The sequence below is a fragment of the Bison bison genome, unplaced genomic scaffold, assembly GCF_000754665.1.
Source record: "Bison bison bison isolate TAMUID 2011002044 unplaced genomic scaffold, Bison_UMD1.0 scf7180017864181, whole genome shotgun sequence".
Taxonomy (NCBI): domain Eukaryota; kingdom Metazoa; phylum Chordata; class Mammalia; order Artiodactyla; family Bovidae; genus Bison; species Bison bison.
The window spans coordinates 2,320,922-2,347,472 of NW_011494753.1; the positions used below are offsets into that span (position 1 = coordinate 2,320,922).

The window sequence follows — 26,551 nt, forward strand, 5'->3', positions numbered from 1 at the left end:
CTGCCCTGACCCTTGTTGCCGAGTGCTCTCCAACTCCCATCCCCCTGTAGCTGTGAAGACCCTTCTCCATCCAGTGAACATGACATGCCCGTTCCCATGGACTACTTACTAAACCTGCTGTAAAACAGGTATTTTCTGAGATGTGACCACAGGCTAAGGCCTGAAAATGGAAAAACGAGTAAGATTTCACCCCTACTTCAAGGTGCTTGTCAGTGCACTGGGTGGACGTGAGTGATGAGAAACAGGAAGCCCTGCGCTGTTGCTGGGGCCACAGGCTGGGTGGGGCAGGAAGGCTTCTGACCCGAGATGCTCTGAGCAGAGTCCTAAGGAACCAGCCAAAGCAAGCGCTGCCCAGTGGCTGATGAAAAGGAGAGGGGCATGCTGGGCAGAGCTGGACTTAAGAAATGTGGCCAATTTGTACACCATTGAGTACTGAACTACCTTAAGTGCAGTAAGGGTGCCAGAGGTGGCGGCAGGGAGGTTGGAGAATGCCCAGATGCACAGGTATGCTGTACCAAAGAGCAAGCACCAGCCACACATGCTCTTTACATTTCAACTGAAATTTAAGTTTAACCTAGATTTTAAATTCAGTTCCTCAGCTGCATTAGGCACATTCCAGTGCTCAACAGCCACATACGGCCAGTGACTTCACTACTAGACAACGCAGGGCACAGGACACGCCACCACTGGACAGCACTCATGACTCTAGATCAGGAAGGGTCTCAGGTGCCAGAATAGGAATTTCGGATTTTATCCTTTAAGTGGCATCAGAATTATGATGATCATGATTCTAACAGAGCTTGTTAAAAGTTAAAATGCTCCTTCTAAGCCCACATCCTGGCATGCTGCTCCGTCTCAGCACCTGCTCTTAAGAGTGACAGCCACAGGAACATGCTGGGACCCATGACTGCTCTAGAACTCAGAACCCACATGGAACTCCCAGGCAATTCCTGCTTTACTCAGTGTTCCAAAACACCAAAACCCACAACAAGCTAGCCAATGTTAGAAAACCTAAGAATTTCATCATATGACCAAATTAAAGGGGGGAAAACCCTTCCAAGAACAGAAAAACATTTGACAGAGTTCGACACGTGCTCGTGATTTTAAAAATAGCAAATTTTAGCAAATTAGGAATAAAAGGGGATTTCCTTAACTCGATAAAGGCTATTTATCAGAAACAAACACCAAACATCATCCACATTCAAACCAAGAAAAGAAATGCTGCCTTTACCACCACCGCACAGAGGTCCCCGCCAAGCACTGAGACCACCACCACAGAGTAGCTAAAAGAATACCGTGGACTTTCGCCAGGAGCTTGTAAATACTATAGCAGCTCTGCCCTAGCAGGGAGCCAGGACTGCATGCTTCTCAGTGTCCTGAGGTCGAAGACTAGGAAGCTGGGCTGAGAACACACTCACTGTCCACGTCTCAGCCGCCAGGATCAGGGATCTTGGACACTCGACATCTTCTCCAGCGAGAGCTTATTATGGGATGTGCAGCAGGTACTCTGTCACTAGCGAGTCTGGCAATTTTTATGCTTTCCAGGAAGTCCCAAGGCCCGAAGCCCATGCCTGTGTACAGGTGCCCAGGGAAGGCTGGCTGGGTTGGTCCTCTAGAAGAGCCAGCCACCCTGACGTTGCTGACTTAGGTCTCAGGATAGCCGTCCTCAGCCAGCTGACAGGGACAGGACAGGGAGCAATCCTGACCTTCACTAGCTCCTGTGACACCGTTCACAGGTCTTATCCCAGACTCTAGTCCTACAGAGTTTCCATGTAACCAGCCCCTCCATAGTCAGAATGGCCTCAAGCAACAATAAAGACCATAAAGCAGTCAACACAGGAAAACAAAGCCCATCACTTCATTGACACTGCAGAAATCAGGGTCACACAGAGGGCGAGGAAGGGAAGAACAGAACCGTGATCATGAAGAAGTTCCAGAGAGCTGAGTCAACAAAGTGGTTCGGATGCAACATTCAGACCTCATGGGCTGGGTGGCGCCAGTGTTACTGTCTTTTAAAAGCTCTCCCAAAAGGGATTCTGGTGTATAGGCTGACGCATTCCTACTGCAGAGACAGAGTACCAGTCACAACCATTCACAGCTACATGTGAATGTTAGAAGAACTGACAAACAACAAACTAAAACTTTCTACAGTTTTGAATGGAGTTCGTTCTCTGGCAAGTGGTTTTTCAATAAGCACCTAAAGGAACATCCAATGCTTATAAAAGGAGGATAAGATTGCAAAACAAAACGACGTCACAGACTTGACTTTCTTGCAGAGTTTACACTGCACCCCGAGATGTTCTTGTCCCATCTGTAAGCAGGGGTCTATCACAGGGTGGAACTGCTGACCCTGGGCCTGTCAGGAACCCGGGGTTCTCAATCTTTAGTCCAGAAGCACAATCTGACCTCTTGTCAATTTCATAACAAAGATGGACCTGTATCTTTTGGACGTTATTTGTCCAATTATACACTGACTGGTGAAAACAGCATCCTTGTGGTTGCTTTCAGGTTAGAAGAGGAAAAACAGAACTACTGTTTCTGTTTGTGCCTATGCCTCCCACAGTGTCAGCGTGGGGGTTGTCCCAAGGGATGTCCCACCCGCAGGTGCCGGGCATCTTCCCAAATATCAGAATTCTCCCAGAAGTATTCAAGTGATGCTGAACACAAGAGAAAACCTCAGAACGACTAAGGCCAGCTAAAAGGCTTTTAGATAACTGCTGGGCACATCCTCCTGCTGCTCGTCCCGGCTGTGAGAACAGCTTTGTTGCCTGCCTGCCTGTAGTAACAGCTTCTTTAATCCAGCTGCTGAATCAAGGTGTCATCCTGAAGGTCAAGGGTGGGTTACTGGGTATTCCACTCACAGTTTAATGGATTCTGACTGCAGTGTGTGGAAATTTCAGGCCTCCTTTGATCTTACAGATGCAGTGTACCTTCTGCAACAGCAGGGAGGGTATGAAAGGATGTTACCCTAAGAGGAATCTTCCTAGAACTCTGGCTGAGCACTACATGTATGAAGTGCCTGCCAAGGAGGAGGAGTCTGAAGGATGCAATATAAAGTGCTCCTAGATATTTTACAGGTTAATCGTCAATCATTACTTTCTCGACAAGTGAGAAGATACAGAAGTGATGGATGGGAATAAGGAAACCCAGTGGTAGAAGGGCTATGGACTGAATAAACTATTTAAAATATTAACATCCCAAACATGCCCACAAGGAGTGGATGGACACAACCGTGAGCAGTCAGGGAATCAGGCCTCAGGTCATCAAATGCATCAGACAGTTCACTGTCCTGGCTGAGTTCCAGGCATCACACTGTGCAGAACTTGCAGGTCCCTACATTGGACTCGTTCCTACCAGAAAAAAGGCAGCTGGTCTGTATCATGAACCGTGGAAATCAAAGGCCCTCCTAGGAGAGGTGAGAGTGTGATTGGGGCTAACCCTGAGGATCGCATCTGCAGCCTGATGATGGGTCAGAGGGCCATCTGTCTACCTCCTAGTGCAGACTTATAGCACCTCATCTTCAGACAATAAGTGGATTTTCTTTACGTTAAGAAATGAAAAAATTATTTGTATTGTTCAAGCCTAAGTTAAAAACAGTTATATTTTGATGCAAAAAATTAAGTTACAAACATTTTGTTATCCGATTTCTTCTAGTACAGTACCATAAGACAAAAACTATGACTTCCACCTGTCATCTCTGCAGTGTTTAGGAGCATCGTCTAAAGCAGTGAAGTACACTGACACCACATGCATCTGTGGGTGCTACGTGCTGCTCCTGCGTCTTAATGCAGTTACAACATGATACTGGAATACACTTTTATTACACACATTACTTAGATTACTATACATGTTCTAACAAAATGTAAAAGGCCAGTAAAATTAGTAACTTACAAGCTCCCCATCAGGACCATGCTGGCTAGGTGAAGGGACCTTTCACTACAAACATGCAGCTGAGTCATCCTGCTCCCTTAAAGACAGGGCAAGCATGAGACTCAGCAAGCAATAGACAGATGGTCACTAACCTACGACGGGATGAAGTAACACATGACCTCATTGATTTTCCTCTAGCCTTTTATGAGGTTAAAAAAAGGAAACCGGTTGATCAAAATTACATTTGTATATAAAAGAACTCAGAATTATATGATCACTTACAATTTTCTTTGGTGGTGTCATCACTGACATCTATGTGAACAGAACTATTCACTTTTGTAAAAATGGTTTAAAATACACTGTTTTTTGTCCTTTGGATGAATGCTCATCTTCCTTTCATGAATCTTATTCATAATTATAAAGTCAATATTATGACTTAATGAAGTCCATTAAAGAGTTCAGCCACTTCAGCTTTTGCATGAAATCACCTTTCCAAAAAAGATTATGAATTTCAGATGTCGTTTAATTTCCTCCAGTTTTCTTAAAAGATTACTTTAACTCAAGCTACCAATTAATGGTGGAGAGGGAGAGTTATCTTCCTTCATCATGAAACACAAGCCACTGACTGCAGGTAAAACACTTGACACGCTTCCCATAAGCCTTCGTTACAGTTGCTTATAGGTTCTTCACTTTTAAAGGAAATAATCTGACAAATATTATCTCTTTTAGCACAGAGTGCTTAATTCTCTTATAGTTATGAAGGTAATAATTGAACAATCATTAAGGCTCAGGTACTTGGAGGCTTCTCATAAAACATAAGAATAAAATTTAAGACAATGTAAAGTTAGTCACAGTAGTTAATATTTTCATATTTACCTGAATTGTGGTATTTTTTCCCAACATATTCAAATGCAAAGAGTAGCTGGAGGTCTGTTGGCTGGGAATAATGAGCTATTGCAAGGCATACCTAGGAAAAATTCTACATTTAGAATTGATTTCAACACACGTGGTTAAATGAAACGTACAACGAGGCCTTGGGTGTGGGGAGCATCATCTTAGGCAAGGTCTATGGACACATGTTTCCATGTTTTCCTGCTGACCCAGAGCTGGAATGGGCTCTCTCAGGCCAGGGACCTCATTCACTGCTGTGCCCCCAGACACTGTTCAATCTTCAGTGACTACACGCTAAGTGTTCAGTACGTGTTTGCTGAGCTGAATTTTAACAGGGAAATAATTTTACTCAGATAAACAAAACTTGGAAAGTAAATGAAGCATTCTCAAAAAAGGCAGTGACATATCCACGCCTAAAAAAAAGAGAAATTTTCATTTTTTATGGACAATAATTATTTAATACCAGCAATTCGGAAGGCTCAGTATAAGGGATGCCTTTTAATGTTCATACTCATTTTAGATTTCAGAAAAATCTAAAAACAGAAAAGCTACAATTTTTTTCTTACAAAAAATAAAAATTAGTAAGAAACCCAAAAGTTCATGGGTGGTTAAAAGAGATACATTAAAAAAAAACAACAAACAACTGTGTAAGTAAAATGGTTGAGACTCTGCCTGTGCTGGGAAAAGCATGGTCTTTGTAACCCAATGCTCAGGGCTTGAACCCAGCCCCACCAAGCACCTGCCAGGAACCTGTGTGAAGTCAACTCAATGCCTGGAGCCTCAGTCTGGGCATGTGAACCATGAAGATGAAATCGAGGCTGCACTGAGGATGGGTAACTCGAGCACATGCCCAACCTCAGGAGCAGCTGCATACGGGGGATACGGCTGCGATCAACCTCAACTGCTGCTGGACTGAAGGATGGTATTCCAGCTTACAGAATAAGCTCACAGAGCCCTGGACTAGTGACGGGAGATGGGAGAATACAATCTCACATGAGCAGACAGAGGAAAATGAAGACAGACGCAAGGAGAGAACAACAGACCATCTTACTTAAAAAGTTATCCTTTAGAAGAAAAAGCATTAAGCCAGAATGATATGCTTTTGACAGTGAGCAAGCAAGAAGTTTAGTTAATTGTTAGTCCTTGTCAAATTAGCCATGTCTGTGGTGGGCTGATGCAGATTCTATTCACTGGTAAGTATGTGTCAGTTGTTAGAAATATATTTTAGCAGACTTCTACAGAATAAATGCTTCCTGTCTTACTAAATTAAAACATAAAACTAGGAGAATGGTTATCATTAGTTTCAGTTTTGACAAAAAACGACAATAATAATGGCTCCTTCAAACTTACGAAATACCTTGCTGTTCTTAACACCTGTGGGAGAGCCTTTTCTGAGAGTCCATCCCACTTGGGAAGTTTAGGAGACAATGACCTGCATTTCCATCCCCTGCCTGCTCACCAGTCCTTAGAGCACTTCTTCTAGGAGCAAACTACAGAATCTACACGTTGAAAAAGTCCTTGTCACTTCCTACTCCTCTGGACACCGTGTTTAGTTTATAAGCTTTGTTGCACTTTTCTCAAGATTCTTTTTGCATTTTCGTCCCATTTTTCAGCACTACCAGAGCTACAATCTTAAGCCATACCTGCCTTATGGCATCTCTGTGGGCTTCCCTATATTCTAAAAAAAATTAAATAACACTTAAGGATTCTCTTCTAAAGATGAACTTTTGAGCAACGACTCTGTTCTCTGGATTATCTGCTGCAGTTACCAGATACCTGCATGCTGAATTAAATCTCCCCCATAAGGCAGGCTCTACCAGCCCTCCTGTACCTACCCCCACCTCCCACCCCATCCCTCAGTAGTCTCTGGTCTGGAAGCACCTGTCTGAATATGGTCCGTCTGACTCAGTCCCAGCCACCTCCTTCTCCACACTTTGTTCAAGAAGCCCTTCCCCACTGATCAACCAACCACTCTTTCTCTGAAGCTGTCATCTCTGGTCAGTGCTCTGTAGTTAACTGAGCTTGCTCTGTAGTTAAAGAAGTGGTCCTTTCCAGGGCTTCACATACTAGTCATTAGCATGAATAAGGAGGAGGATACCGGGTTCTCTGTTTTACTTCTACTATGAAGTTCAATTCCTCCAGGGCAAACACCATGTCTCCTTCCTTCAACAGGTACTGTCGGAGCAGCCACCTGTCCTAAGCCCTGGGGACTCAGAATGAACAAAACAAACACAAACCCTGTGCTCACCCTGAGCTTACATTCTAGCGGGGAAGACAGACACTGAACCAGATCAACAGGAAAGTCTATAGTAAAAGAGACAAGTGTGAGTGCTAAAGGGGAAAGTAAAACGAGCAGGGAAGAAGATGTGAGGTGATAGAGTGAGGGAAGGAGAAAGCACGTTAGTTCTTTAGTAAAGACCAGGCAAGGCCTCTGTGCACATCTGAGGAAGCCCAGGAGACTCCGCACTTCTGCCATCTCCTTAGTACTTTCTGGGGGCACTCTGCACTTCAGAACAGCTGCACTGAAAATACTAGTTTACAGAATGAGTTCCTAATGTAGTCAGGAAGTACTCCAAGCCCATCATACTAGTTATCACTTTGTCTGAGACCTTTAGAAAGCAGTCAGGGGCCGTGTTTACACAAAAGAAATCCACAGATCACTGATGATGGAATATGTTTTTTATGGCCACCAAGCCTATCTGCTAGGCAAAACCCAGCGCAGCCCATTTCTAAAAAGCCCTTAAAAATAGCACATCACATTTACAAAGGTTAGGAAACAAGCCTTTAAAAGCATTCGCATTTAAAGAAGACTACAAAAATGATACTGTGACACTGACTCAGTTTAATCTCCTGCTCTACAGTTGATTCTGGGGGAAGGAGACACAGCTGGATCTAAGCTGTTGGTGAGCAGTGTAACCACAAGTGCACATGACTCTGCTCAGGTAACCTCAGTCCGGGCTACCTTTGGGAACCCAGACAAAGGCACACACAACTGTGTCACACTCCCACTGTCACTGCAGGACACTCTGAGAAGAGCAGGAAAGCCAGGAGTCCTCTTCCTTCAGCCTTTCCACACACACTACCTAAAAAGCCTACGTCCATGTTCCTAGGCTCTATCACTAAGAGTGTAATAAGAGACTCAAAAAAGTAGGTCTCATTTTCATGTACAATTATTCCAATCTTAGGAATAATGTACAATGTACTCCCTAAGTATTAAAAAATTTTCAGAAAAACTCTACACCTTTGAAAACTGCTTCTGAAATAGTTCATTTGCCCTGGCTATTGTAGGAAATTGTAATTTTTTGTAATACTATTGACTGATATTTAGGCAATAACAAATAGACTACCAGAAGGCTTTGGAGCAATATTTAACAATATGTGAACCAATTTAACATTTCAAGATTTTGTAATTCAAACAGAAATATAACTGCTGTATTTCCAAAAATTATCAATGGTTCACACATCAGAGAACTGTGAACACGCATTTGGTCATTTTAAAACAATTTACAAAAATCAGAGTACTTCCAGAGAAAACAGTATTCAAAGTTTCCAGGAGGTAGAATCAAGCTGTAACTTCCCAACTGTGACCTAGTTTCAAACGAAAATTTTCACATGAAATAAAAGAGTATACTAGAATTTTTGTTTTAAATTCATGAAGACATTAAGCTTTGGCAGCCATACATGATTTAACCTCTGTGTTTGAAGATATGTAAATCAGGGAAAAAATTCTCCACTTGTATTCTTTTCTTCTGGCCGTACCACATAGCATGTGAGTCCCTGACCAGGGATGAACCTGAGTCCCCTGCAGTGGAAGTGCGGACTCTTAACCACTGGACTGCTAGGGAAGTCCCTCCATTTATATTCTTAATGCCTATGTTTCTTTCCTGTATTTCCCCTCTTATGATTATACAAAGACAAAAACAGTATTTCTTTTGTGTGTGAGGTAACTGCTTTTTATATTTTAAGACAGTGGGGAAAGGATTTTTGCCAGCAATCTGGTCTGCAGAAAGGGCATAAAAAACTGGAGCCGCCTGGTCAGTTTTGTGTAGATTATTCAGTGAGGCCCCTGAAGCACTTGCAAGCAGCAACAACAGATAAGGGATATTGTGAATTTCTGTTTCATTCATTTGGAAACTAATCATTTATGTGGAAATATGTTTCATGCTTCTACTTTGTACTGTTAAATTTAATTTTAATTTGTTCATGCTTTATTGCCTCAATTATACTTAGCAACAAGTATCCTAGATGGTGCAAGAAGAAGTCAGATAATTATGATTTTCAATGACTGACACAGTGTCATCTGAAACACAGAATAGAGGATGGGAGAAACGTAAACTTCCTGGAAGACTGTTGGGCCACTGTATCAATTTCTTACTTAAAAAAAAAAAAATCCTGTTGTAACTCCATTCCCTCAGTTCCAATGGTGTCCCTACTCTTGACATGCTATACATCCTGAAGGTAATGTTTCCATAAGCAGATTCCTGGTGCTTTGATTAAACAACAACTATAGAGGAATTTTAAAAATTAACTTGGTTCAACTATTTTATATGCAATCTACCACCTAATTAATTCTGAGGTCTTTCTACATAAGAACAGGTACCTCAAACTAGTAAAATGCCAAAATCACAAACTGCAGAACTGAATGGCTAACAGCAGCCATAAAAGTTATCTGGCTGAATTTCCCATCCTGCAGCATGCAGAAAGATGGTCTTAACACACTCTCTCTGAAAACTGGTCAGCCACAGACCCACCACCACTTCTGCTACCTAATCGAGCTGCAATGGCCAGGCATCTTCAGATATTCATTTCATGTTTGCCCTCCTGTAAAGAATCTGTTGACTCTGGTTCTAAAAATAAACTTATCACCTCCCCACCAAAGTACATGAAGACAGCTGCCATAAGATTCTTCCGATAGCCTCACTGATATCAACAGAAAATTAACTGCATTAAGTTTACTGACCATGGAGAACAAATGCACCCATTTCTTGTGGCCCAAAACTCCCTCATCACTCCTCTATTCTCAGTACACGAGAGCAAGGCTCCCCTGGAGATTCTGTTAGTAGATCCTACACTTGCTGCACCACAGACTAGCTGAGGTGGGAGGTTGCTTAGGACCAGCTTCACTCCTCTACTAAAGCCAAAATATGGACTCAAAGAAGGAATTTCTGCCCTTGAATCTCACTCCATGAGTTTGCAGTAAACATTTCCTGGAAGGCAGGGGAAAAACAAGGCAATTAAAAAGCCCTTAGCTTTTAGTTGCCCCTGTGGAATATCATTTAAATTCATTAAAATTTCTTTATTGTACTAATATTAGACCCCTCTACAACTACATATTTACCTAACCTTATGTAACCTCAGTCAAGCTTTTAGTTTGATAATAAAGCTCTGAGGTTCTGAATTAAAAGTCTTACCAAACCTCAATTACAATACAGCATACAGCATCATCTTTTCAATCTTTTTAACGAGAAAAAAACCAGATGGCAATGATCTTAATGTAAAAGGTACATGAAAGTTTTTTGTATTTTAGAAGTTGATTAAAAAAATTATGTAGAATAGCTTAGAAGTGAAAGGAAGTGAAGTCGCTCAGTCGTGTCCAACTCTTTGCGACCCCATGGACTGTAGCTTACAAGGCTCCTTTGTCCATGGAATTTTCCAGGCAAGAGTACAGGAATGGGTTGCCATTTCCTTCTCCAGAGAATAGCTTAAAGTAGCCATAAACTAGTCCAAGGAAACAGTTCTAGAAACATTCCTGACTTTCACTTTAACATAAGGAGACATCTAATAACTTCCCCTAAAAAAAAAAAAAAACTGAGCAGCTGAGAAATGAGAACTTCCATAAGGAACTGCAACTGGTGAACACAGTGCAAAAGTCGTGACAGAACTTAACAGGATTACCTTTTTGGCACTTTCAGGACCGGATTCATCAAAGCGAAATCTGACAATTCTGAAATCTTTACAGTAAATAATTAACTCTGTTGGATTAAATTTCAGCTTCTGGTTTGGACCCAGAACTTTCTGCTTCCTCTTGTGGTCATTTACTGAAAAGGAAAAAAATTTCTTTCTTGATACTTACTCTTTAGTATACTTTAACAAACTCTTGCTGAGAACAACTGAAAGATCACCCACCACTTGGGTACTGCTTCTCTGGAATCTTTCCTGTTCAAATATGATTCTGAGAACTTTGGGGGGTCAGTTTTAACCCTGCTTCTGATGATACCAAAGATATCTCTTTACACAAAATCACTACCATCTATACTTAATGATTAAGGTTTTAATTAAAAAGAGGACAAATACCAGAAAATATAAAAAGCCATATATTTTATATCTCTATTTTAAAATAATTTATGGATTACTTTTTAATTAATTTTCCTGGGACCCAAAAAATAAAAATAAAAAAGGAAAAAACCTACAGAAATAAAATTCCAACCAAAGTACTTGAGGGATATAATTCTTCAAGTGAGAATTTAGCAACTGAGTGAAGAATAATACATACGTGTGACTATTTGCTCAATACACGTTAAAGGCACATCATGTTCGCCAAGTAGGAGGTTTCTGTAATGGAATTTCTGAAATAAAAAAGTACGTTCATGTTAATTCTGTTAGCAATCACTTCCCAATGGTAATAACAAGCCTTACTGTTAGGTGTGATAAGCTGCAAGGACGCTCTCTGAAAAGAACAGAAAGCTCTTGCCTGTGTGTAGCTATGACAGTTGGAGAAGGCAATGGCACCCCACTCCAGTACTCTTGCCTGGAAAATCCCATGGATGAAGAGACCTGGTAGGCTGCAAGTCTATGGGGTCGGTAGGAGTCGGAACGACTGAGTGACTTCACTTTCACTTTTCACTTTCATGCATTGGAGAAGGAAATGGCAACCCACTCCAGTATTCTTGCCTGGAGAATCCCAGGGATGGGGAAGCCTGGTGGGCTGCCATCTACGGGGTCGCACAGAGTCGGACACGACTGAAGCGACTTAGCAGCAGCAGCAGCAGCAGCTATGACAGTGCTGGCACTGTAGCAGCACAGAACGTGTTCTAGTAGGAATCAGGGGAGGAAGAGAGACATGACATGCCTGCTTCGATCACATTCTCTCCACCTTTCTCCCACGCTTTAAACAATAAAATTAGGGCAGATTACACACTACAGTGTCACTATAACTTATAGGATATGTCACAGTATCCTGTCAATCACTTCACAGCAAACACATGCATGTCTAGTTCAGGTAAAACTGTCACTAAAATAGTAAAGAAGTGGGCCTTCAAAGTCATCAGATTTTAATGGGTAAAGTCATGGCCTGATTTTCACAATGGAGATTTCAGAGCAGAAGGTCTACCAGAAATAAAAATCTTTAGTCAAACTACTGCTTGTTTGTTAAACTCACTTTTTAAACACACTTTCAAACTAAGGACATAGCTGATGCGATTAACCTTCTGTTGGTGGGGCACTGGCTAATTTTTTTCTATGAGTGGTACTGGATTTAAGCTCTTCCAGGTATATTGGTCTCATTTACAGTGAAATCTGGGGCCAAAGATAGAAATAAAGCTAAAAACAAAAGGAAAAACCCAAGTTTACAGTCTAATAAGCTAGTGTCTCTACATAGTAGGTATCTCTAAATGCCTTAAATTTAAATATACCTACACACTGCAATAGATTGAAATATACTTATCCATAGTTACACACTTCAGTCAAAAGTTTAGAATTACATCCAAATACAACTATCACAAATAAAGGTCTAGGGGGTAAAGTATATAACACTTTAAAAATCAAAATAGAAAATGAGAATTGAGGAAAAGTCCAGAATTATTAAGTTAGTCAAATGACTGAACTTTTGAGAACTCAAATTATATGGAGCTACTCTTATCCAGTTAGAAAATAAAATAGCAAGAGGTTATTAAGGAAAAACTTTATCAATATTTTTCTTCATTCTTACTAGAAATTTGAAATAAGAATTTGACTTTTGAAAAATGCCAGTTAAAGATACTATGAAATACATAAAACATGCAGCATTTATGAGATTATTTGCTGTATACTTTTTTCTCTTTATGACCAGTCAAAAAGGATCTCTTTGTTTTTATATGTAGGTTAAAAGATTTAGAAGGAAATAATAGCTCCCTTATTAAAAAGGTTACATAAGCAAAGATCACAGAGGATAAATATAGCAATGTGACTTAAAACCATTTCATTAATTGCACCCGTCTCAACATTCTCCTTAAACTTTACTTTGAATTTTAATGTAATACATTCCTAACCTTACATTCAGTTCAGTTCAGTTCATCTCAGTCGTGTCTGACTCTTTGCAACTCCATGGACTGCAGCACACCAGGCTTCCCTGTCCATCACCAACCCCTGGAGCTTGCTCAAACTCATGTCCATTGAGTGAGTTGGTGACACCATCCAACCATCTCATCCTCTGTCATCCCCTTCTCCTCCTGCCTTCAACCTTTCCCAGAATCAGGGTCTTTTCCAATGAGTTGGTTCTTTACATCACGTGGCCAAAGTATTGGAGTTTCAGCTTCAGCATCAGTCCTTCCAATGAATATTCAAGACTGATTTTCTTTAGGACGGATTGGTTGGATCTCCTTGTAGCCCAAGAGACTCTCAAGAGTCGGAGTCTCCAACACCACAGTTCAAAAGCATCAATTCTTCGGTGCTCAGCTTTCTTTTATGGATGTAAGAGTTGGACTCTAAAGAAAGCTGAGCGACGAATTGATCCTTTTGAACTGTGGTGTTGGAGAAGACTCTTGAAAGTCACTTGAACTGCAAGGAGATCCAACCTTACATTACTCACTTAATAATTTTATTGTAGTTTTTCCATATCTGTGCTTTGTGTAAGAATATGTATTGCTTAAGAGTATAAAAGTGAAGTCACTCAGTCGTGCCTGACTTTTTGTGACTCCATGGACTGTAGCTTACCAGGTTCCTCCGTCCACAGGATTTTCCAGGCAAGAATATTGGAGTGGGTTGCCATTTCCTTCTCCAGGTATAAGGTATAAGAGTATAAAGCCTTGATACAATTAAACAGCATACAAATCAAACGCACCTGTAATGGCATTGGATCATCCGTAATGAAGGAAATTTTGAAGTTACTGCATATCAGTTTTCCCCACAAATCGTACTGGCTTGTGTCCGACGCGATGCATTTTCTCACAAAATTGACTTCATTTACAACAATTTCTCCTTTACAAAAAGAAACATATCATTGTGCAAACTACAAACACACCATAAAATGTCAACAGTTGCTGTGTAACCTAGAAGGAAAATTTCCTGATGACACTAAGAAACACTGAGCCAGGACTCCACAACAGTAACAGCCGCAGTGGGGCGCTGTGCTACATTTGTGAGATACAGAACCTGAGGCACAAAGACCTTGGGGTCTGAGATGTTCCACCAGAGGGGCTGAGCTGGAGTCTGCACTGTCTACTGTGCTACACTGCCTCTCATTATTTATTGAAAGGCGTCCCAGAGAAGAAATGACCTCCCCAGTCTCCTGCAGAGTATTACTTGATGGGATAGTTGTGTTCTATTAACATGTGACTTGATCTCCAAGGCCCATGTCTTCGATTCCTTTCATAAGGGATGAGAAACAGTTCAGTGTTAATCTCAAGATTAAGAATGCAATCTATTTATCCTAAAATGTTAGTTGCTCAGTCATGTCCAACTCTGCGACCTCATGGGCTGTAGCCTGCCAAGCTCCTCTGTCCATAGGTTTCTCCAGGCAAGAATACTGGAGTGGGTTGCCATTTCCTTCTCCAGGGGATCTTTTAGACCCAGGGATCAAACCTGGGTCTCCTGCATGGCAGGCAGATTCTATACTGCTTGAGCCAGCAGGGAAGCCCATTTAACCTAAAATAAACCCACAAAGCCAAATCGAGTTTCCCTCTGCACTCACATGATAACTTAGTTGGCAACAAAACTTTAAAATATACTTTTGAATTAAAAGAGTTAAAAGAAATTAAGAAACCAAAACAAAAGTTATAACGTTCTTTGAAAAGAGTGATTTTCTGTAACTGATTTAAACCATGGTCATCATTAATCCTTCAAGTTCTAAAATACAATCAGACCCAGGGATATGTTTAAGTAATCCGTGTCTAGAGTCCTTGGTGAAAAGGTTAGGGTGCTGATCCACTTTGCCTGTTAAACCCTCTAACAATGATGGACAGAACTGTTTGCTGACAAGACCCAAACACCCACCAATTCACAAAGCACAACTTGTCTCAAAACAATCTTCTCTCTTAAATAAATTTGAATTGCAAAGACAACTTTCAAAATTCTTAAAATGCACAAGGCAAGTTTTAAGAACAGAACCCTAACATTTACTTGAGGATTAAATTTAAATGTGCTCATGTCCAATTCTTGGCTTGGACCAGTGGAGTAACTGTTCCTTCTAAGCAGATAAGCCTCTTCCACGTGGCCTGCCAGGCCCCTCGTGCCCCCACATTGTTCTCACACCCTCCCTCCTCTCCAGCCTCAGTGGGCTTCTAGTCACTCTCAGGGGCTGGACTACTTTCATCCATGGGGTCTTCGTACCCTGTGCCCATTCCCTGGAATACTCTTTCCTTCTCCATCAGTCCAATCGCTTTCTCAGGAATGCCTGAGAAAAACCTCTACAGAGATTAACTCCCTCAATCACAGCATCATCTACTTGTAATTCTCAGCCCTGATCACAGCTACTGCACAATGATGTACACTCTACATAAAGTCAGTCAGTGCCTGTCCCACCCTCAGGACCACATGCCCCTGGAGGCAGAGCACAGATTGATTTTTCTCCACTGCTGACAGTGTAGTTGTGAGCTGAAGACTGAGCACGGTGCTGGGGCCCAGTCAATGAGTGCTAACACAAGTGAATGAACCATTTCACTGCTCCGGGTTCACCAGACCAGCACCACAAATGGGGTAGGCATGGTTCCAACCAGACAGAAACCAGTGATGTAATAGGGCCATGTGCCAAGAGGGTCAGGAGATAAGTGCTAGCAGTAACCACAAATTTGGAAAACTGCCCCAGGCCATCCTGCTCGCCTACCACACCACAGAGAGCTGCAAAATCCTCTGGTGGGAGGTTCACAATGTTTTCCTATGTGGTTCTCTCAGCAACTCATCAGCTGAGAGAGTCAGATGAGTGACCTGGACCAAGAGAGAGACCAAGATCTTAAGTAAGCAGTATACTTGGAACTTACAAACAAGTGTTCTGATTTCAACTTGTTTCTTTATGAAAAGTATTAGTTGCTCATTCATGTCTGACTCTTTGCAACCCCATGGACTACAGACTGCCAGGCTCCTCTGTCCACAGAATTCTCCAGGCAAGAATATTGGAGTGGGTAGCTGCTCCCTTCTCTAAGAAGATCTCCCCAACCCGGGGATCAAACCCAGGTGTCCTGCATTGCAGGCTGATTCTTTACTGTCTGACACAGAATTACATGCTCTGTATCGAGACATAGCAGGAGGCACCAAACAGAACTACAGATTCAAAGTGCTAGCCATCAATATACATTGATTCTCACCAAATAACTCAAATACATAAAATTTAAATCTTCCATAACCCCTGGACACAATGTTTACCAAATGCCATATCAGAATCTAGCAAAGGAACGCTCAACCTTTTCTCTCCACTAGAAAATCATAGCTACCAATCATAAGAGGGCAGTTAACCTGGAGGGGAAAAAAACCCCCAAAACTACAAGAGTCATTTCCTATGTGATTCTCTCAGCAACTCATCAGCTGAGAGAGTCAGATGAGTGACCTGGACCAAGAGAGAGCTCAGACAGTTCGAGGTGGCACTCCTGTAACACTGAGCTCTTTACACAAACTCCTGGCTCACTAAGCAGAGCCCACACCACTTCATGCTCTACCACTTTCCTCAGGGAGCCAATTCACTCAGAGTCTCAAAACAATGCTACAAAAATACACCTGGTTAACACACATAATTCATACACATTTTGGGGGTATGTTATACTCAGATAAAAGTTTGCTTTAAAAAAAAAAAGCCTCACCACAGGATTTCAAGATCCTGGGAAGCAGAGCAGGGATGATCACGGAAAGGAAGAGATGGTGGGCCTGTGGGACAGGACACATGACCACAGTAGTGCTGCTAGCCAAGCGTGCTGATGACATCTGCACTCTCCTACCATGGGCACAAATACAATAGACGCAGTTCACCAAGGCACCAAAAATGAGACAAACATGAAAGGAGCAGAAGGCCTTTAATGGGTTCAAGGTGGGCCAACCCAGAAGGCAGCCCCCGGTTTTTGTAAATAAAGTTTTATTGAAATGTAGCCATGTTCATTCATGTGTGTACTATCAGGACTGCTTCCACAGGACAAAGGCAGAGCTAAGTACTTGCAACCAGAGACCTCATGGCTTGCAAAGTCTCAAACACTGACTGGGACTTCACAGAAGATGCTTGCCCAGCTCTGTGCTAGAAGATAGTCACTTAAGTGACAACTCTTAACATTAGTGAAATGAGGCTTGGAAAAAGCACTTGGGCACGTCCCGTCAGAAGACAGGCACTTTGAACCTGCAATGGTGCAGTGACCTCAGGGGGCTCAGGAGGCCCACTAAGCAGTGCTGAAGATTCACAACTTCCCTTGGATGTGTCTGCCACAGCTGGGGGGTGGGTGGAGGTGGGGGGTGGGCAGGGAACAGAGAGAGGGAGAGAAAGAGGGGGAGAGAGAAGGAGAAGAAGGAGGAGAGGATATTTCAAAAGGACATAGGAGCCAAGATGAAAGAATTCATGATCCATCAGTAAAGATGGAGAAATGGTCACAGACTGAAGCTAGGGAGCCAGGATAACCAAGTGTACTATGGTGTCCTGACTAGAACTCTAAAACAGATAATAGCCATTAGTGGCGGGAAAAAAAAAAAAAAAAAACTAGGGAAATGTGAATAAAACTTGCAGCTTAGTTAATAGTGCTGTTAATTTCTTGTTGTTTAGTTGCTAAGTCATGTCCAACTCTTTGCAATCCCATGGACTATAGCCTGCAAGGCTCCTCTGTCCATGGGATTTCCCAGGGCAGAATAATGGAGTGGGTTGCCATTTCCTTCTCTAAGGGATCTTCCTGACCCAGGGATCAAACCTGCGTCTCTCTCATTGCAGGCAGATTCTTTACCACTGAGTCACCTGGCTGACTAATTAGCTTAATTTCTTAGTTCAGCTAAATTTATTGAAGTTATAAGATAGTAACATTAGGGGATGCTGGGTGAAGACTATGTGTTAACTATCTGTACGCTTTTACAATGTTTACTTTAAAATAAAACTATCAAAGAAAAGAAAATGGACAAGAAATACACAATACAAGCCAAAAAAAAAAACAAACAAACAAAATAAACTAGGGATCTGCTGGGCTGTGGTCCTTCAAGGAAAACTGTGCCACAACTTTTCAAGCGTGGAGTGGAAACGAGCCCCTGGCAGAAAAGGCAAGAGGGCAGGAGGGAGGTAGAAGAACAGGAGGGCACTTTCATGGGGAGATGCAGAGTAGGAGCTTCTTCTTGTGAGCACGTCATAAAATAAGCGCCAAGTTAACCTGGCTGGAGGCTTAGCTGATAACACTAAGTTCTGTTCACATAGAACCAGGCTTTATAGTACAAGGATCACACAGCCAGCTCTCTGCTCGCAGAATAGTCTTCTGCTCACACTTTATAAACAAGAGGGGACCCTGGATAGGAGCTATCCTCAGTGGCTGCCAGCCATGTCCTGCAGTTGTAGGCCAGGAAACCAGCTCACAGACAGGAGAGAAATAGGGAACACAAAGCCCTCTTCCCAGAGGGGTCAGATACAGACACACAAGAGCCACCTGACTGTTCTTGCTACATTTTAAATTAGTGACCTTGAAGAGGAAACTCACAACAAAAGCTTCAAAGCTCCTGAGAACCTCGATGGTTTCCCAGAGACTGTCCTCCTGGGCTTTCCCTGAGGAGGGAGGCCGGAGTGCTGCCAGCCATGTGGGAGGATCCTCGGCCTCAGGCACTTGCCAGCACACCACGGGCAGGAAGCTACAGGGGCCGCAGGACAGGGGCCGCAGGAAAGAAAAAGTAGGAAATGAGCTTCAGTGCAGTATGTGAAAAGCACCAAAGAAAAATCCGAACCAGAAGATGACAGGCCAAGACGTTCTACTACAACCTGGTAAGGGATCAAGAAATCATCAAAGTTTGTTTTCTCAAGACCTTTTCATCTGTAAAGATAAATAAGGAAATATAATTAAAATTAGTAAGTCTCCAAATGGTACAGCTAGGAAAGCTTTTAACTCCCTGAGAACCAAAAAATCATATCACATTATCTTTCATAATATCTTACAGGTTTAGAAAGTCAATACATATTTGATGAATTAAAATAATTTTCCCATAAATTTTAGCTTGAAAAATAGCTTATGACAAAGCCTCACTATACACAGAAGCTAATTAACCTATGGAATGTGCAGAGGCCCAAGGCAAAACTCCAGTCCATGGCCTTACATCTGGTGAGTGACTGTTCCAGATGGCCTGGGGCTGAGGATCCCTGGGTGTGGGACTTTGAACACTAAAGCCAGGACCTGAGGGTCCTGAGCCGCAGAGAAATTCAGGTCCTGGAATTAAAGTGGCCTACCAGTTACAAAGGAAAGCTGAAACTCTGCACCAGCCATCTGAGGCTGCCCCTGGTTCTCACAGGGTCACACACGACACAAACAAGCACAGAATCAAGCACCAAACCCAGCAAGCGCTGCCCATGATGGGGGTTGGAGAAGGGCAGCAGGGCAGGCCTCAGGAAGAGGCAAATCTTGACGGCAGATGACAGTCAAGACAGAGAGAACACGTGATCACAGTCACCAAGGACTGGATAAGGAAAAAGTCATCTGGGTTGGAGAGAGACAGGTATCAATATTGGGAAGCAGAGCAGAGGTCAGCAAATTACAGAGATTGAAGACTTGGGATGGTCTCCTGCTTGAGCAGGACTTTTCTTGTGGAAGTTCATGAAGAGTTTCTGAGCGGGAGCCGCAGGGTCAGGAATGCCAAGGTGGCCTGAGGTCCTGCAGCAGGAGCCAAGGAGTGGCCGGCTCCAAATCCTCAGGAGGCTGTCCCAGTGAGGAACAGACCCAACGGGAGACACCGCAGCTCATTACGTTGCTCATGGTTCCGAGGAACAAGTAAAGGTCTTTGTCTCTCAAGAGCAGGGTATCTAAAAATTAAAATACTATGAAATTCAGTCTACAGTGAACTCTAAATCCTAGCTACAACAAAACAAAACAAACGACACCTGAAACAGACAGTCTTTGTTTTAAGGGATTCACAATTCGATAGAGGAAATAATACCTATAGTGAGGCAAAGAACAGCAATACATGAACGGTCCAAGCAGTGAATATGTTTTAAAAAAAAAAAAGCAAGTAAACCAGACAGCTGTCCAACAATGGCTATTTTCATTTCCGGATGGCCCAAGGTTGTACCCTTTTCTGATCTGATTATAAAGGACTCTGACAATCCACGCATTCATTATCGATCTACTGGTTAATCTTCTAGTGGAAGTGCTGCTGGCACTGCAGAGAGAAGGGGTAGTGGAGCTGATCCCTGGCCTGTGCACAGAGCACGTGCTCTCCAAAGCCCAGGCCTCCCCAGTCCAGCTCAGGTGCCCTTCCTCTGAGCCCCCACCACCTCCACTCCCTCCACTGAAGCCCCTCCTCAGTGGAATGAGGCTCAGGGAAGGACCCCCTCTCTGCTTGGTCCTCCTCTATAGGGAGCACACATGCAGCACCGGCTACACAGTTCACTCCCTGCTGAAGGCTACACACTTCAGGCTTTCCTTGTTCCCAGTCTGCAGATCCTTAACAAGACCACATCTCAGACACAGAGGAGAGAGAACTCACCAGGCCCCACTCCTTTCAATCACCCCCCCACGATGAAACCGATGGTGATTCACCAGCCTCAGCGCAGCTCGGCCAGCAACAGGAAGCCCACTGACTCCCCAGGCATCCCCTTTACTGGCAGCTGAAACCATCTGAAAGCTGCTTGTCAAAGTGGCTCAAAATCAGTCATGCCAGCAAGGGCAGAGCTGAGGATAGAACTCTTTATACCTCACCAGAGCACTCCCCCTAGGATAACATCCAAGTCTAGAGCATAAATCTGGAACTTGGTGTCAGCAGCTCAGTCGGACAGGTCCCGCTGCTTAGTGGTTATGGCACAGCCTGGAGTCCGGCTCATCACCCTGACCTTATTCTTGCTGGCATCACTGGGCAAGTTACTTATCCTCCACAACTTGCGGAGTTTTCTCATCAGTCGAAGGAAGAGAAGTTGGCGCCTTTTTGACGGGGTGGCTCTGAAGAGCAACCTGCAGGCTACATCATGTATGAGTTAAGGATCTTAATCGAAACTGTCAGAAACACGCATGGAACTGGCTTGGCAAGAAGAAGAATTCTGTCTCTGGTGTCGGCTGGACTTCAAGGAGAAGGGAACCACCAGACTGCCCCCCTCCCCCACCTTGGTGCTCTGCCTCTGAAGTTCTCGATGTGACATCACTCTTTTGCGCAGGTCCTCTGGAGCCTCAGCTACAGGCAGCACGACCAAAAGGGAGCTCTTCCCTAAGTGCCCATCTGAAGATACCCAGAGGCAAACCTGTGCTCCTGCCAGCCAGTCTAGGGTTGGGGTATCACCCTCACTGGCCACACACGCCAGGCTGCATGGAGTTGTGGAAGGAGAATTTGTCAAAAGAGAAAAGGTATGTTTTTCAGAAAATAGTGGAAAGACTCCAGGCAGACAAAGTAAGAGATGTTCTTTGGGTGAAAGGGAAGTCGCTCAGTCGTGTCCAACTCTTCGCGACCCCATAGACTGCAGCCTACCAGGCTCCAGCATCCATGGGATTTTCCAGGCACGAGTACTGGAGTGGGGTGCCATTGCCTTTGGGTGGGTGCTCATTAAACTGCACCTTTAACATAACAATAATTTTACAGAATGATCTCCAGCTCAAATTCCACAAAACAGGTACATTACAAAAATAATTTGGGGAAGTGACACAAGAGCTTACTTAAAAACTCAAAAAAATTAAAGTGACAGCTGCTAACAGAAGAACATATCTACACCAAAGAAGCTGGAAAGACATAATCTCAGAATAAAGGACAATCCTTTTAATCACATCAATTTAGCTTTATGGAAAAAAGCCCCATTTTCCCTCATTATCTCAGTTTGACCAGGGGCGGATAAAAACTCCATCCAGATATAATGCCAGTCAGGCCCTGATGAGAATCTGGGAATCACTGGCCCAGGTCATCTTCGGCCTTGTCCACAGGCTGTGTGGAACTCACCCCAGCCCTGCTGCAATTCATGCCTCTCCTCCCCCATCATTGCAGCCTGGGTGCCTGGCTCCCAGGAGGAGCTCAGAGAGGGCATCCGCCAGCCCAGCAGCTAACAAACAGACACAACTTATATACGCTGGAACACACACACACATACACACACACACACACACACATACACAAGCACACATGCAGTTTAAAATTCATACTCTCCCTGTTTTCAAAAGATTGGCGTGATTTTACACACACAATACAGTCATTAAGGATGCTGCTGCTGCTGCTGCTAAGTCCCTTCAGTCGTGTCCAACTCTGTGCGACCCCATAGACAGCAGCCCACCAGGCTCCCCCATCCCTGGGATTCTCCAGGCAAGAACACTACAGTGGGTTGCCATTGCCTTCTCCGCATTAAGGATGAGATTCAGGTAATGATGTATCTGGACATTGGGGCCACAAAGCTGAATTAGGTACAATCTTCACCTCAAGGAGTTTCATAAACTGGGCAAGCTGGGAATTATTTACATAAACCACCATCTAAAATTAAATTTTTAGTCAGTTTCTTCTGTTTCCTATGCTTAATAAAAGCTGAAGATCATTTTAGTATAGCCTCATTAAGTTCAACAGAGCACTCGGTAACTACACACAAATAAACAATTGATTGTGTGTTCCAATTTTCATCTGCTTATTCAATTAAAAGTTCAAACTTTGGGCAGCTGAAGTAGGATATCCTTGAACCCAAGGCACCACGCCAAAGCGTAACGTCCAATACTACATCTCTGAACAATTACTTCCTTGTTTCTTGTGCCTATGCAAAGCCACAGGTGACTTGGCCAAGTTTCCTCTTTTAAACTATAATGAAGGCTAGAACTGTATTATTAAGCTCTCTTAGTAAAAGCCCTAAGCTAGCCCAGGTCTTTAGATTACCAATGCTGCAGTTACTTTCCATGTGTCTCCCAGGATTCACAGGTGGAGGGCAGGGCGGCCAGAAACAGAGCCGCAGAGGTTCTAGCGGGAGTCAGAGATGCAACCTGAGAGGTGAAGCAGGGTGGGGTAGCTAGTGAGGTGTGGGAAGGCCAGGAGAAGGTATGAACAGGAGGGGGAAGGAGGGCGAAAGACATGCTAATTTAGGACTAAGTGTTCTGAGAAGAACAGGTTAGGTGCGGACAGAAGGCTGGGTGTCAAGCCATCATGTGTGCACACACAGAGCCAAAGAAAAAAACGCTACCATGGCTAAGAGGATCCAGATTGAGCTGCGATCTCTAAGACAAGTAAACCACTGACAGTTAGGAAACAGGTTTCCATCTTCCCCATAAAACTCTGACTTTTTAACAGGAAGGTAAGTCTCTTGGACTACAAGGAGATTAAATCACTCAATCCTAAAGGAAATTAACCCTGAATATTCACTGGATGGACTGATGCTGGCTGAAGCTCCAATACTATGGCCACCTGATGCAAAGAGCCAACTCATTGGAAAAGACCCTGATTCTGGGAAAGACTGAGGGCAGGAGAAGGGGACAACAGAGGATGAGATGGTTGGATGGCATCACCAACTCAACGGACATGAGTTTGAGCATGCTCCAGGAGTTGGTGATGGACAGGGAAGCCTGGTGTGCTGCAGTCCATAGGGTCGTAAAGAGTTGGACAAGACTTAGTGCCTGAACCAGTTTTTAGTTGAACTCAGCTGGTAAAGAATCCTCCTGCAATGCAGGAGACCCCAGTTCGATTCCTAGGTTGGGAAGTTCCCCTGGAGGAGGGATAGGCTACCCACTCCAGTATTCTTGGCCTTCCCTGGTGGCTCAGACAGTAAAGAATCTGCCTGAAATGCGGGAGACCTGGGTTTGATGCCTGGGTTGGGAAGATTTCCTGGAGGACGGCATGGCAACCCACTCCAATATTCTTGCCTGGAAAATGCCCATGGACAGAGGAGCCTGGCAGGCTACAGTCCATGGGGTCACAAAGAGTTGCTCACGACTGAGTGACTAAGCACACAAAGTTCTTAGAGCTTACTGATATGTATCAACACATTCACAAGCATATCTTAAACACATAAGTTAATTACTGAAAATCAAGCTCTATCATTTGTAGCTAAGACCATGTGGTTTATTAGTGTCAAATTAAATCAAGTATTGGAAGCAGGGAATCAAAGAACAGGGCCTGCTCAGTCAGAGCAAAAGGAGCCAAAGTTCAGTAGCTCACAGGCTCTCATTCAGGATGAGCACTGCTTGCTGCAGGGACATTTAAAAGACCAGAGTGACTAAACCCAAAACAGATCACGCACAAGGAGCAAAGAATACTTATTAATTCTATTCTTCACTCTGGGGACAAGTGCAAAGGATTATTTAGTACATGCAGTTTGGCTAAAAAGCATTAACAAAATAAAGAGAAAATATTTAAAACTAACTTCCATAATTAAGTTGAAACAATTTTAAAAGTTAACATCTGTAACATGTTACCAAAGGTTGATGTTTTAAAGTTGTTTGTTCTACTTAACATTGTGGCTCAGCTGGTAAAGAATCCGCCTGCAATGTGGGAGATCTGCGTTCAATCCTTAGGTTGGGAAGATCACCTGGAGAAGGGAAAGGCTACCCACTCCAGTATTCTGGCCTGGAGAATTCCATGGACTATATAGTCCATGGGGTTGCAAAGAGTTGGACACGACTGAGCAACTTTCACTTTTCACTTAACATTTAAAATTTTACAGCACAAAATTTAAAGTTTCCATATTTGTTCAGTTACTACTTATAGAGCTCTAGTCATTTTACCAGATTTAGCATTAAGTAATGACTGAGATTTTAAAATGTTGATAGTAGCCACACAGACTGGTATTTGATTGCATTTCAGGTTTAAAATGGGCTTTCCTGGTTACTTTCCCCAATAATCGAGTTAAACAACTGACTTTTCCTAACTATCATATAATGACTATACACTTCAAACTACCAGTCAGATAAATATCTTATATGCGTTAAAACTAAAGCGTTTAACAATTTACCATCAATTCTTAGTGATACCTCTAAGGTCATTTAAGGTCAATTTTGCTCTACACCAGTGCTTCTCCAAAGGGAGAAAGTTTTGCACTAAGAGCTCCCCTGAGAAAACAGTTTGGCAAGACATTCTGGTTCTCACAAAAGGTAGAGGAGGGGGTGCTCCTAGCATCTGGGGGTAAAGGCCAGGGATGATGCTGAATACGCATCACGCAATGCACAAGACAACCCTAAAACAAAGAATGACCAGGCCCAAAATGTCTGGAGTGTCTCTGTTGGGAAACTCCATTCTAAATTGGAACAAGGAGATTTGCAAACACAGCCAGCTGACACCTTCAAAAAAACAATTGCCAAGTAAGTGATTCAAAGTGCACTAAGCTTTGTTATTAGTACAGAGACTCAGACATAATAAAAGTTGCTTTTCATTCTATTGAAATGACCTGACTATTAACCACAAACGCATGAAGTTGCAGATGGGTATGAAGGGCAGTGCCCTCTCACTACCTAAGCAATTCATGAGTGCTTAAAAAAAGAACATTTCAGGAGACAAAAAGAAAATGAGGTAATGACATTCTTGACAGTTTTCTATGATGCTTCAATTTTCAAGGACAAACATCAATTAATCATTACTTTTTGTTGCTGTCCTTTAGTTCTAACCAACTTTTCCCCCCTCCACGGTTGTTAGATGTTTAACTCGCTAAAGTTTAAAGTAAATGAGTAAAGTTAACCACATGATACTAGTTGGTAAAATAATCTTAGGCCAGTATCTGTCAAATAAAGTATCTGCCAGAACTCTCATGCTTACCTGGCAAAAGAACGGGCTCCAGTTTTTTAATTTTCGGTTCCGAATTAATCTTATCGTCAGTCTGAAACACATTAGCAAAAACAAATCAAAATAAAAATTCCGCCCCCACTCCGTGAGAGAAGGCAAATTTTTTTCCTAAGTGATGACACACGCGACAGGCACGTATCCCCCCACTTAAATTCTTTCATATTTTTACTAAACTCCTGTTCGTGAAGGTATTGGGAGTCGGACCTAAAAAGCACTATTGTACAACCCCCTGAGGCGCCTCCAGGTGTTCACATTTACAACAGGTAGGTGACCCCTCCCTCCAGAAGCCCGCAGGCGATGCAATCCCGCCGGCGGTCACAGCGTGGACAGCCGCTGGGCAAAGGGCTAAAGAAATCCCGGTTCGATCGCTCCCTGGGGTTCCGTCTCCGAGCAGACAACGGCTGCGGCGGAGTTTTGCAAGTTTCCACCGAGCCGGCGGGGCTCGCTGGAAGGTGGCTTCCCCGCAACGGAATCCGGGGCCGGGGTCCGGAGTCCGGGACAGCCTCCCGGGCCGGCCCGCGCGCGGCTCCCCGGAAGCGCGATGAGAGGGCGGCAGTGGGGAGACGGCTGTTTACCTGGGGCGGCGGCAGGAGGTAGGACCTGAAGGTGGGTCTGGGCGGCTTGAGCGAGAACATGATGCGGCCGCCTGCTCGGTCCGGCCCGGTCGCGGCCCGGGACCCGCCTCCCGACGCCCGCGGGCTGAGAGCTCCCGGTGCGACTGCCCGGGCTCGGT

At 43.5% G+C, this 26,551-nt stretch overlaps 1 protein-coding gene across 1 annotated transcript in view; it reads right to left on the reverse strand.

Annotated features, from left to right (window-relative positions):
* The window catches only part of MTMR10 (myotubularin related protein 10), a 38,572-nt gene extending 12,027 nt beyond the window's left edge, over positions 1–26,545 (reverse strand). The window contains exons 1-6 of the mRNA XM_010843250.1: positions 26,394–26,545; positions 25,792–25,852; positions 13,799–13,935; positions 11,255–11,327; positions 10,657–10,799; positions 4,747–4,837 (exon numbers count right to left, since the gene is read on the reverse strand). Coding sequence (XP_010841552.1) covers positions 4,747–4,837; positions 10,657–10,799; positions 11,255–11,327; positions 13,799–13,935; positions 25,792–25,852; positions 26,394–26,453 — 565 coding nt within the window. The 5' untranslated portion in view covers positions 26,454–26,545. The remainder of the gene's footprint in view (positions 1–4,746; positions 4,838–10,656; positions 10,800–11,254; positions 11,328–13,798; positions 13,936–25,791; positions 25,853–26,393) is intronic.
* Between the last annotated feature and the right edge of the window lie 6 nt (positions 26,546–26,551).